This window comes from Apus apus, chromosome 23 (assembly GCF_020740795.1).
Source record: "Apus apus isolate bApuApu2 chromosome 23, bApuApu2.pri.cur, whole genome shotgun sequence".
NCBI lineage: Eukaryota > Metazoa > Chordata > Aves > Apodiformes > Apodidae > Apus > Apus apus.
The window spans coordinates 1,278,265-1,290,431 of record NC_067304.1 but is presented as its reverse complement, the minus strand read 5'-3'; the positions used below and the strand labels follow the sequence as shown (position 1 = coordinate 1,290,431).

General features: G+C 45.8%; 1 protein-coding gene across 4 annotated transcripts in view; it reads left to right on the top strand.

The window, feature by feature from the left end:
* The window catches only part of IGFN1 (immunoglobulin like and fibronectin type III domain containing 1), a 46,393-nt gene extending 36,150 nt beyond the window's left edge, over positions 1-10,243 (top strand). For all 4 annotated transcript variants that reach the window (XM_051639079.1, XM_051639081.1, XM_051639078.1 and 1 more), the window contains 8 exons: positions 459-632; positions 1,569-1,697; positions 2,274-2,576; positions 4,105-4,193; positions 5,952-6,147; positions 6,926-7,225; positions 8,031-8,357; positions 9,109-10,243. In XM_051639079.1, the coding sequence (XP_051495039.1) occupies positions 459-632; positions 1,569-1,697; positions 2,274-2,576; positions 4,105-4,193; positions 5,952-6,147; positions 6,926-7,225; positions 8,031-8,357; positions 9,109-9,122 (1,532 nt within the window). In that variant the 3' untranslated portion in view covers positions 9,123-10,243. The remainder of the gene's footprint in view (positions 1-458; positions 633-1,568; positions 1,698-2,273; positions 2,577-4,104; positions 4,194-5,951; positions 6,148-6,925; positions 7,226-8,030; positions 8,358-9,108) is intronic.
* The last annotated feature ends 1,924 nt before the right edge of the window (positions 10,244-12,167 follow it).

Genomic DNA, 12,167 nt, shown 5'->3' with positions numbered 1-12,167 from the left:
AGGAGACTCCACAACCTCTCTGGGCAGCCTGTTCCAGTGCTCTGTCACTCTCACAGTAAAAAAAAAATTTCTGATATTCACCTTGAACTTCCTATGCTCCAATTTGTATCCATTACTCCTTGTCCTATCACTGGTCATCACTTAAAAAAAGCTTAACTCCATCTTCTTGACACTCACCCTTTACGTATTTGTAAACACTGATAAGGTCACCCCTCAGTCTCCTTTTCTCCAAACTGAAAAGACCCAGCTCCCTCAGCCTTTCCTCATAAGGGAGATGTTCCACTCCCTTAATCATGCTGGATCCTGTTTGTGCAGGGAACAGGACACACACCTTTAGGTCTCAGTCACATATTTAAAACACATCCTGATGAACAGGGAAACCGGAAGGATAAATGACACAGAACACTTTATCTTGCAATAAAAATATACCTGCTAATAATGAAACCCTGATCTTCCAGCTACACCTGATGCCCCAGATCCCCCTCAGATTGTCAGCACCAGCAGAGAGACCATCACAATATCCTGGAAAGTCCCTCGGAAAACGGGCATCTCCAGGATTGTGGGATACATGGTTCAAAAGCGCAAGAAGGGCAGCGTGACCTGGCTGCCAGTCAACAAGGTGCCCACAGCAGGTAGGCAGCTTGGTCCTGGAACAGACTGAAAGGCTGCAAGAAGGCACAAAGGTCAGATGGGTTCAGGAGGTAACAGGCTGATCTTTGTGGAGTCGCTGCCTTCTAACTCCTTGCTTTCTGCTTAGAATCTTAAACCTTTTCATATCAGTGCTTTTCCTTCTGAATTCCTGAGCTGCTGGCTGTCCCCATCACAGCCACATTGTCCTGAGCTGCTGGCTGTCCCCATCACAGCCATATGACCCCTGTCTGAAGTTTTACCTTCCTGTCTTTCACAGCCCTAGTGTACATGTGTTTTCACAAGTGAGGTTCCACAGCTGTGCCACAGCAAATCTGGGCCTTGGGTTTCTATACACCTGAATGCCTGGGAAGAGGATTACAGTTCTTTTTCCCAATAGGGCTGTAGAAGAGTGCAGAGAAGCTCACTGCTGCATCTTGAGATATTAGCTCCTCTCTCTATAGATATGTCTTCCGTTTCTGGAACTACAATTTTCACTTCACATGCAGAATGACTGTCCTTATCCCCCACGACAGGCACTTGGCAGCCAAGAATTTATAGATGCAAGGAAGACAAACCCAAGTATGACCTCCAAGATGTGGTCTGAATGTAGCTATCAAATATCTATCAGTTGCAAGCTAGGGCTTCTTATCTGATAAGAGAAGAGTTTAGGATGATCCCATGAGGAAAAGCAGTATTTAGACTTTCTGTACCTGAATAGTTCTCAAATACTGATGGATTTGCAAGGGAGTGCAATGAATGTGTCCCAGAAATACATATGCACTTAGATAGGGATGGGCAGGGGAAACAGCATTTGTATGTGACTCCTGAGAATGATTCAGTGCACAATTCTGCATGAATTAAAGTACAACATGATTGTCTCACCCTTCCCTGTTTGGGAACAGCTCACCTGAGCCAAGGCTCTCCTTGTCTCTCTGCAGACAAGCAGCTGAAGGTGAGCAACCTGAAGCAAGGGCTGCAGTATGAGTTTCGTGTGGCAGCTGTCAATGCTGCTGGCACAGGAGATGCCAGTGAACCCTCCCAGCCTGCCTTTGCCCGGGATTCCACCAGTAAGTGCCCTGCCCATCCTGCTGCTCTGGGGACATGTGAAGCTGAATGTGGGCTGGGGTGGTTGTGGAGAGGCCATGTTTGTCAATGCTTTGTAGAAGTTTCGGGAGACAAAGATCAAGTGATTGAGGAATGTTTTATGGCTGAGGCTGATGTTTATCAGCAGGAGGAGGGAATGGAAAAGTGTTCTGTCCAGATGTGACAGACTCCCTGTGCAGCGGTTATGTGAGGTGTGGAGAGGTCTTCAGGGTTCAGAGGTCTTCAGGATGGGTTGCAGACTGGTTCAGGAGTGTTGCAGCTTGTACTGCATGGCTGGCAAGGAGCAGGCACCTGGGTTCAGGTTTGAAGAACTGGGACAAGATGGAGTCAAGACAGCAGGGTGGATATCCAGTGCACTGCAAGGATGTTGGGAATCTCAGGAAGTGATTGAAGAGAGGGGATAGAAATCCTAGAAAAATAATTTAAATAAAATTTCCTACTACTGTAGGTGACCCTGCTTTAGCAGGAGGGTTGGAATAGAAGATCCTCAGAGGTTCCTTCCAACCCTGACCACTCTGATTCTGTGATTGCTTTTTCAGAATCTCCAGGTCAAGTGCAGGACCTTAAAGTGAGCAACAGTGACTGCACTAGTGTCACTTTGACATGGAAGGCACCTGAAGCAAAAGATGGGAATGTTGTGACAGGCTATGAGGTGGAGATACGGTCTTCTGACAGCCTCAACTGGACCAAGTGCAATGTTCTTCCCATCGAGGCCACCACTTACACAGTCAAAGGCCTCCAACCCAAGGAGATATACCTCCTCCGTGTGAGAGCCCTCAATGACAGTGGCCCAGGAGAAGCTGTAGAGCTTGAAGCTTGCATGGAAGATGCTCCCCCTGTAGGTAAGTTGAAAGGATTCTGAAAACAGCCCCATCCCTGGCAGTGTTGAAGGGCAGGTTGGATGGGGCTTGGAGCAACCTGGGCTGGTGGGAGGTGTCCCTGCCCATACAGGGGGTTGGATCTGGATGATCTTTAAGGTCCCTTCCAACCCAAACCATCCAAAGATTCTATAGGTCACAGGATGCAGACAAGCTTGGTAGGTCACTGTGATGAGCTGCTGTGAACTCCCAGACTGTAGCAGAAGAGCAAATACTACGTTGCTCCTCTGGGGTCTGGTCTCAGTTCATAGAACCATAGAAGAGCTCAAGTTGGAAGGGACTCATAAAGGTCACAGAGTCCAACTCCCTGCTCCTCACGGGACAGCCTGAAACTAAGACCATCATCCAGAAGTTCCTGGAATTCTGACAGGCTCCAGAGAGCTTTGTTTGCCTCCTCAGGAAATTCTAAAGATTTGACTGATAGTAAATGCACAATTCACAATGTTCAGCTCCTGTTGAAAGACTCACTGTGATAAAAGAATCCCCCCAACTGTATTTTCTCCTCAGATTTACTTTTTTGGCCCTTGTGTGGACCTATCCCACAGTTACAATCACCAGACAGAAACCATACAAACCTTATGCCTACCCATGCTTTTTTAATGGAAAAAATGAGTTTTCAGTCTTTTTTTATAGTCCTTTAGGATTAGACATTTTGTTTCATTTTCTGCAATTGTTATCTGAGTTTTTGTAATCTTTATTTTCTATCTTAATTTTCTAGTTCAAATGCTTCTTTTTCACTTTTTAAAATCTTTATTTACAATCTGTAACTTTGATTTTATTTTTTGGTGGTTTTGGGGTGTTTTTTTTGTTGTTTTTTTTCCCCCTGTTTTTTGTGAGCATTGCAGAAGCAGAGAAGTGAGAGGTTATTTTCTGGGGGATTAATCTTCCTTAACTTGGGTTCAAAATAAAAATAATTTTGGCCTGTGTTCAGAGATTCCTTTTGTAATCAGTCAGTGAACAAATAACTGTAAGTCCATCTGGGAAGATTCTGGGAAGAACCTTTCTTATTTCTGAACTGGAAATTCTAAATACAAACAAGTGCAATTTTATTTGCCATTTTTAGAAAAATGCTTAATACAATAGTCTATTATATTGATGAAAAGAGGAAAAAAACCCAAACTAAAAATATTATTTTTAATTAACTCAGGGTGGTTTCCATAGGATGCTCTGTATTCATATAGGTTATTTTATATAAATTTTATTTTATGTAAGCACATATTTTTTAAGGGTCCATTGCAATTTCTCTGTGGTTGAGACATCACCTCTGTACAAACTTCATTGTGAATTAATTTTTACATCATTTCCCCTTGTTCAGTGTTGGTGATCAACAAATAGTAATACAATTAGAAAGAGATCAGCTCTGTTCATGAATCAAGGAGGGTTTTTTCCACAGTACCACTGAGTTTATCAACACCCTGCAGAGCAGCTGTTGGAAGGGCAGTTGGAGTAATAAATTGGCCTTTATTTTTATTGAAATCACTGTCTTTTCCAGTTTCTCCCAGGTTTCTAATAGATGACACAGTGAAAAGCTTCCTGGTTATAAAAGCAGGAAATCCCATCCGAGTGAATATTCCCTTTGAAGTAAGTATGCAGAGATGTTTGTAACAATTCCACATCTCTTTTTCTCTTCTTGTCAAAAGCAGATGTGAAACCTGAGCTGCTGTTTTCTTGGCCTGGGGTTTTGATTTTAGTTTTGATCCTTCAGCCTGCCTGAGCTGTGTGTGCTTTCTGCTTGAGGAAAACATGAACAAGAATGGAGCTGTCACTCCTGGCATGAGTGTTTTATGAGGTTATGGTCATTCTTCAACCTCTGCAAACAAGGCACAATCATGTCCCTCCAGCCATGCCATAATCACCATCATCTGGCTCTAATCTGTCACTCTTAAAGCTTAAAAATCAGTTGGTTTTCCTTTGGAAGACCTTGGGGCAGCATTTCTAGCAACACCTTCTTGACCTTGTTTGTCTTACTAAGCAGCAAGACTTAAGTTGTATGACTTGGGAAACAGGCAAGCACTGACAGAACTCCTGGGTGCTTTGGTGTAAGCTTGGAACAACACCTGGAAAGTTTGGGATACCCAGAAGAGGTTGATGAGAACAAAGTGTCTATATTTGCTGGGCCGTCTCCTAATCTCCTGGAGAAGAGAAACCAGAGATGACACTTTGAGGATGTTTTTTCTTTCCAAAACCAACAGATCTTATTAAAAGTAGAATAATAGTAACTACTGATGTGATCTGGTGGTGGTGTAGCACATCTCATTTGACACAGTTAACCTGAACACCTTACTGCAGTAACATTCTTAAAAGACACAGAGAAAAAATGCAAAGAAAGTTTAGAGCAGCCCTTTCTCCAGGGCTCTTAGATCCATCTTGGATCCAAACACAAATACAGGTTGGGTGTAGGATGGATTGATAACAGCTCTGAGGAGAAGGACTTGGGGGTGTGATGGTGGATGAGAAGCTCAATATGGGCTGGCAATGTGCATCAGGTCTTGTTAGACCCCCTTTCCTCTTCAAATGAGACAGTTTTTCCCCTTTTTTATTACTTCTGACAAATCCTATTGGCTTATTTACTCTATTATGAAGTGGTTGTGCACTTGCAGCCCAGAGAGCCAATTGTCACCTGGGCTGCATCAAAAGAAGTGTGGCCAGCAGGTCAAAGGAGGTGATTCTCCCCCTCTACTCCATTCTTGTGAGACATCCCTGCAGGGCTGGGTTCAGTTCTGGAGCTCCCAACATAAAGAGGACATGGAGCTGCTAGAGAGAGTCCAGAGGAGGCCACAGAGATGATGAGAGGGCTGGAGCAGCTCTGCTCTGGAGACAGGCTGGGAGAGTTGGGGTGTTCAGCCTGGAGAAGAGAAGGCTCCAGGGAGACCTTAGAGCACCTTCCAGTGCCTGAAGGGGCTCCAGGAAAGCTGGGGAGGGACTTGGGACAAGGGCAGGGAGGGATGGGATGAGGGGGATGGATTAAAAGTGGAAGAGGGACGTTGAGGTTGGAGATGAGGAGGGAATTCTTTGCTGTGAGGGTGGTGAGACCCTGGCCCAGGTTGCCCAGGGAAGCTGTGGCTGCCCCATCCCTGGCAGTGTTGAAGGGCAGGTTGGATGGGGCTTGGAGCAACCTGGGCTGGTGGCAGGTGTCCCTGCCCATGCAGGGGGTTTTGAATCTAGATGATCTTTGAGGTCCCTTCCAACCCAAACCAGTCTGTGGTACTATCATGATTCCAAGTGTTGCTCTGCTGCATCTCGTAGGTGTACATTTGGGAAAAGACAATGGAGCTAAAGATGCAAAGACATAATTTGGAGGCAAAACAAGTGAGCTGTAACTGGTATTGTTCTTCACAGGCAGCTCCAGATCCAGTGGTGACCTGGTTAAAGGATGGGCTTCCCCTTCCAGACCAGGCTGCAATAAGCACCAAAGACGATACCACCCAGCTGCTGATCGGGGAGTCCGCGTTCACCGACAGCGGCACCTACACCGTTGAGCTCCAGAATGGGTTGGGGAAAAGAGAAACATTCACTTTCCAAGTTGAAGTCACAGGTAACTCCTTGTCACGTACACATACAGAATTCCTGGGAACAGGCAGCAGGCCATGAACTGAGCTCAGCACAGTGAGCTCTCCTGGAGTTGAGCTGTGCAGGGAGAGCTAGAGAACAGTTTTCCACGAGATTCAGTCTGGCCGCTTCATGATGTCACTTGGCTGTGTCTGCAGGACAGAACAATCTCCTGATTAAAATTACACCCAGCATCTAGAGTGACTCAGCTTAAAGGGGCAAAGTTACACAGATGGACAGTGGAAGCCACAGGAGAGGAGGTCATGCTCTTTGTAACTGTCTAAGCTTAGTCAGCAGCAGCTGTAGGACATGTAGTCATAGCTACAAAAATTGGCTGGTGAGACCCTGGCCCAGGTTGCCCAGGGAAGCTGTGGCTGCCCCATCCCTGGCAGTGTTGAAGGGCAGGTTGGATGGGGCTTGGAGCAGCCTGGGCTGGTGGGAGGTGTCCCTGCCCATGCAGGGGGTGGATCTAGATGACCTTTCAAGTCCCTTCCAACCCAAACTATTCCATGATTTTATGAACTCTCTTTGCTGTCTCCCCAAGAAGTAAAGAAGTACAGGAAAGGAAGGAGGCCCAGCAATGCAGCAGAAGTACAGTTAATAGCAAATCAATTTGTGTGACTGGAGAAGGAATCCAATTTGGTCCCTTCCAATGACCAGGATATTTACTCAGCCCCCAGACATAGAATGGACTTAAAATTTTTAGGGTTCTGTCCTGTGCCACTTTCCCTACATCTTTGTTATTGTTTGCCTTCACCTGACAGATATCCCACAGCCTCCTGGACCCATTCAATTGGAAGAGAAGGTGCTAAATACAGTGACAGTAACTTGGGAGCCATCAGCCTCTGAGAAATGGGAAAATCACCTGTACTACACAGTCCTGAAACGGGAATCGGAGAAGGGTGTGTGGCACGTGGTGGGTGACCTGATCTACACCAACAAGTTCACCTTCACCAAAGTGGTCCCAGGCAGGGATTACTACTTCAGGGTTCTGGCAAAAAATAACTTGGGAGCCAGTCGTCCATCTGAAACTGTGAAGCCCTGGAAAATTAAAAAACTAAAAGGTAGAACAGTTTTTACTAGTATTTATCTGTGTGTGGTCGTGCTTTGCTTCTTTTATTGTTTAACACACCATCCTGAAAGGGGCTTCTGCTCTTGTGGACATTTAGTTGCCCAGAACAAGAATGCATAGAGATACCCTAAGAAATTCCAGTTTGGCAGAGAAGGCTTCTCTCTGCATGGATGTTGTGCAGATAGATCCTTTAATTCCAGCCATCATATCACATAATTCACCACTAAATTAATTCCCATCAAAATCTATGAGTTAAGTTTTGCAGAAACCAAAGTTCCTGCCTTCAAAGTTAAATTCTGGGAATTGGAGAAGTAACAGTATCACCCAGTATCATTCTGGTTGGAAAAGACCTTCAAGATCATCGAGTCCAACCACTACCCTAACTCTGCAGTGTCCACCACTAAACCCTGTCCCCTGGCACCACATCTTTCTGTCTAGATGTCTCCAGGGATGGTGGCTCAACAGCTCCTCAGACAGCCTGGATCACCAAGTCCAAGTCCCGCCCCAGAACAGGACAACCCCAAAGTTCACACCATGTCCCTGAGGGTGTTTTCCAAATGTTTCTTGAATATTGTCAGGTTCTGTGCCATTACTAACTGTGCTACCACAAGCACAGATGACAATCCCCAGGGGTTGGGATCTTCCCATCTGCAGGGCAGGGTCACAGACATTCTGCACATCCAAGTGTCACAACCGAAACCCAGTCCTTTAACCTCTGCTTTCTCCTGCTGTGAAGCAGGACCTCGGTGTGTTGCTGGGTTGGGTTTTGTATGTTTGTTTCGTTCTTATTTTTACAGTCCAACCTGAAGTCAAACCACAAAAGCACAGGGAAGTTAATAAAAACCTACCCCCAAGATTCCTCGTCCCGTTGAAGCCTCACGTGGTGACAACCGGCAGCGAGTGCCACATGAGCTGTGCAGTTGGAGGCCATCCACCTCCCAAGGTGACATGGTACAAGGACAGCAGAGACCTCTCCGATGATCCTGCCTATTTTTGCACAAACGACTTTGGTGTCTGCTCCCTGGTTGTCCTGTTTGTCACAGAACGTGATGCAGGACAATATATGGTAGAAGCCAGTAATGAATTGGGCCGGGTCTTCAGCAAAGCCTCCCTCACTGTTAAAGGTAACAAACTTCATTTCTTCCTTCACTGTGTGATGTCAAATATGTCATGGCTGTCAAGATGCCTTCAAACTGGTCCCCATACAGCTTCATTTACTGGCAAGAGCAATCTTCTGTAAGGCAGTATATATTTGGCTTAATTGAATTTTTAATTATCTTATTAGTGACCAAGTAAGAAACAGAAATAGGAATGAAAAGGCAGGTGTGAGAAAACCCACCTGATTTCTACAAGAGCCAGAGGTTTTTGCTGATCTTTAGCAGATTTTTTAAAAAGAAATACTCCATTTTTGCTTGAGAAGGTAATATCTAGTCAGATTTTTCCACAGTGCAGGAGGTGCAGAATAAAAGAATAAAAGATGTGCAAGGTTAAGTGAAGCAGCAAGGAAAAAGCTGGTGGTAGGTGGCCAAAGGCAAAGAGGAGGGACATGGTTTAAAAGGGTCACTAGATAATCAGTGTAATTGGCTGAGGAGAGTCTCATGGTGGAAATACTTATGGAAAAGTATTGTTGGGAGTTTCACTCAGTTCATAAGGAAATACCCTTTACTCTGAGCCAAGTATTTCCCTTTAATGCAATTTGGAATATCTTAGTGGGTTAAACAAGTGGAGAAACAGGCCAGTTAAATCCATGTAATCTTTTTGCAGACTTTTTGCAGTCTTTCTGGCCCCTTAACATCTCAGCTCCCCCTTCCAGTGTCCCTTACAGACCATGTCCCTCTTAATATTGAGCTACTTTTCTGTTTCTCTCATTTTCAGACACCTCCCTGTAGCATGACCTTCCTGAGAACATCTCAGCACCACGATGAGAAGGAGAAGGTTTTGACTGTGAACTGGTCTATAGGAGGGCTGTGTGTTTGTTTTCAGATGTGCATTCTAGTCTTGCTGTTTGATTTGTCAGATCCAAAAGTTGCCTTTTGAACACGATGCTGTAAAAATGGGGGGAAAAGGCTTTAAGAGGATTGTATTTTTTGGTAACGACCATGGCTTTCCACTAACCTTTAAAACACAGATTAGAAGCTTCAGGAACACAGAAAATGAGAGGAAAAATAATTGGCCAAAATGCAACTTTTCCCAGGCATGAGAGATCCTTCTGCTTCACCTGCTGCAGGCTGCAACAATAATATCTCTTGACTCCAGAGATCTGGGAAGTTGGCCTTTGAGCCTGTGGTTTTCCAATCCAAAGAATGAATTTCAGATTCCACATAATTCTCAGCAGGTTTCCTAATTCTGGTAGAGGCAGTTCTGCATGGATTCCACTACCCAAGTTAAGTATTGCAAAGAGTTATCTGGTAGATCCTAGTTTTATCTGGGCAAGAGAGACATTCTCAGCCCAGGCTTACATGGGGCAGTGCTGCTCACAGGGGAAATGCCGTGATGGGAATGAATGGAAACCTAGAATCAGTTGTATTGATGTGAGCAGATCAATGCTGGACTTAAAGAACTTACCAGAGCAAGTGCTGTGAAAAAGGATGTTATTCCTAAACTACCACGTTAACACCTCTGAAATTTAACTGCCTCATGACACTGCTAGAATGTTTTTGCCAGATGTGAGAAGAGGTTAAAAGTCTCCAGAGCAGAAATATGAGGTGCCACTAGAGATCTTCAGCCATGTCTGGGGAATTCCATCACTGAGTGGAGAAGATTGGAAAGCAAAAATGTTGTGATGCTTGTGTGAACACAAAGCATGGAGCCTCAGCACCAAAGGTACTTGGGTGACAGCATCTGGAGGACTGGAGAGTATAGATCAAAGACTTAAAGGCACTGGACCCTCAGGCAGCCAGTCAAACATCTCTGTGGGGCTGAAATGTTCTTTTGGTTTATATTTTGTACAATGTTGTACAGATATAGCAACAGTAGATTATGAAATTAAACCATCATTCAATAAAATCTACCACGAGTAAGTGTTTATTTGGGAGAAGGAAGCCCAGCCAGTGCCTCAATGCCAATCCAAGCCTGTTGCAGTTTTCACATGTAGTGGCTATAAAAGGTCACCCCTCACCCTGTACTGTATATGTAGGTTTCTGTTTAATCTGGCAAGAACAACAGATATGAGGCTTTTATAGGTTTCTTTCCCACTAATGTATGAGCCTGCTGCTGCAGTGGCAGAGCTGTGCAGTCTCTGATAATGCAAATTTTGTTCAAGAAAATACAATAATGTGCATGGCAGCATAAACCTGCCACTCCCTGATCAGGGTGTACCCAGGGCAAGTGGTCTCATGCCTCCTTCCTTGAAGCTTCTGATACCAGCTGCTACTGGGAACATCTATGTTGCATGCTGATGTTAACCAAGGATCATCTTGTTTATACCATAACCCTCACCACTGTATTGTGACCCCTGTCTCAAGCCCTCCTTGATCCACCAGATGAAGCTTCTCTCCATCCCACCTGTTCTATGCAAGAGAAACATGGGGCTGCTCCCCTCTCAGTGTTGCTTTCCACTGGGATCCATCTCTCTGTTCTGTTGGGCACCTCTGGCTTGTGCTCCCAGGGCTGCCAACCCTCCAAATCTTGTTACAGAAACCATCTCCCAGCACAGCAGGACTTCCCAGGACTGCCAGCATGGACCTAGCATGCTCCAGCCTTGCAGCATGTGCCATCCAAAAAAAAAGGTGTAGGGCAGTGCTGGTGCCTTTGCTCATTGCCATCCTCAGGCCACATCTCGAGCAGTTTTGGTGGCCAGGTCAGTGGAGTCCCTTGATGTGCTGCTACTTTTCCATCCTTTGAAAGAGCACAGAGGCTGAATGTGAGCAGTGTGGGTGCACTGGGCCATCTGCCATCATGCAGTGGGTGGAGGTGCTGCCTGGGACCATGGTCAAGAGAGCAACACTCAGCTGGGAACTGCAGTGCTGCACCTGGAGAAGAGTCCACTGGGAGTTAGATGTTTCTTTTGAGGTGGCCTGTTGCTCCTGCAAGGAGTGGGATATCCCTTCCCTTGAAGGAGTGTCTCTGGTTTTGTTTCCCCATTGACAAGGACCAAGATGACCTTCCCAGTAATCCATGTTTATGGATTCCAGCAGGCTTGAACTAGGTCCATCCCTGGAGATGCACTTGCTGCTCTTTGTTCTCTGAATCTGCTGAGAGGAGAGAGATGCTCTCCTGCAGGGCTGAGTGACAAACACCAAGTTTTCAATAGTTTTGGTTTGACTAATGCTGGTAAGACCCTGCAGGAGTGTGTGGGAGCTGCTGTGTGGGGAATGTGCAGCACTAGGGTCACTTCTGCTGTTTTTCTCCTGAGCATAAAGGCCCAAGCTTGTTGGAAGGGTCTGGACATTTGAGACTGAAGCCTGGGTGATGTCTGGAAGGAACTGACACACCAGGAGTGGGGGGTTCTTGCAAGTCTTGCTGAGAGCTGCAGACTTATCCCTGTACACAGATGTCAGCCCCAATTCAAGATGCTCCTCTACTTTTATTCTCTTGAATATTTTATATTCCAGCCCCACGTGCTTAAAATGCTTCCCAGCTGGGGAGCAGGGCTGAGCCAGACACGTCGAGCTGGGCTGCAAGAGCCTGAGCAGTAGTGTCAGGAATTCCACAAGGAGCAGACTGTGCACAGGTAAGGCTGGTGTGCTGGGAAGGTCTGGTCAGCACGAGCAGCAGGGGAGGGAGTGTTGGGAGTCAGCAGAGCTGCTTGTTTATCCTCTGCCCTTTGATGACAGCAGAGTGATGATCCACCTCCCAGGAATCACCCTCCGAAGGGGAAGAGCAGATGTTGCTGCAGGGGGAGGCTGAACCTGTACTCCAGCTTGGTGGTATTTACAGCAATTATTGCCTATAACCTGTTCCACATCCCTGTCTCATGGTTTGGCATCACTCTT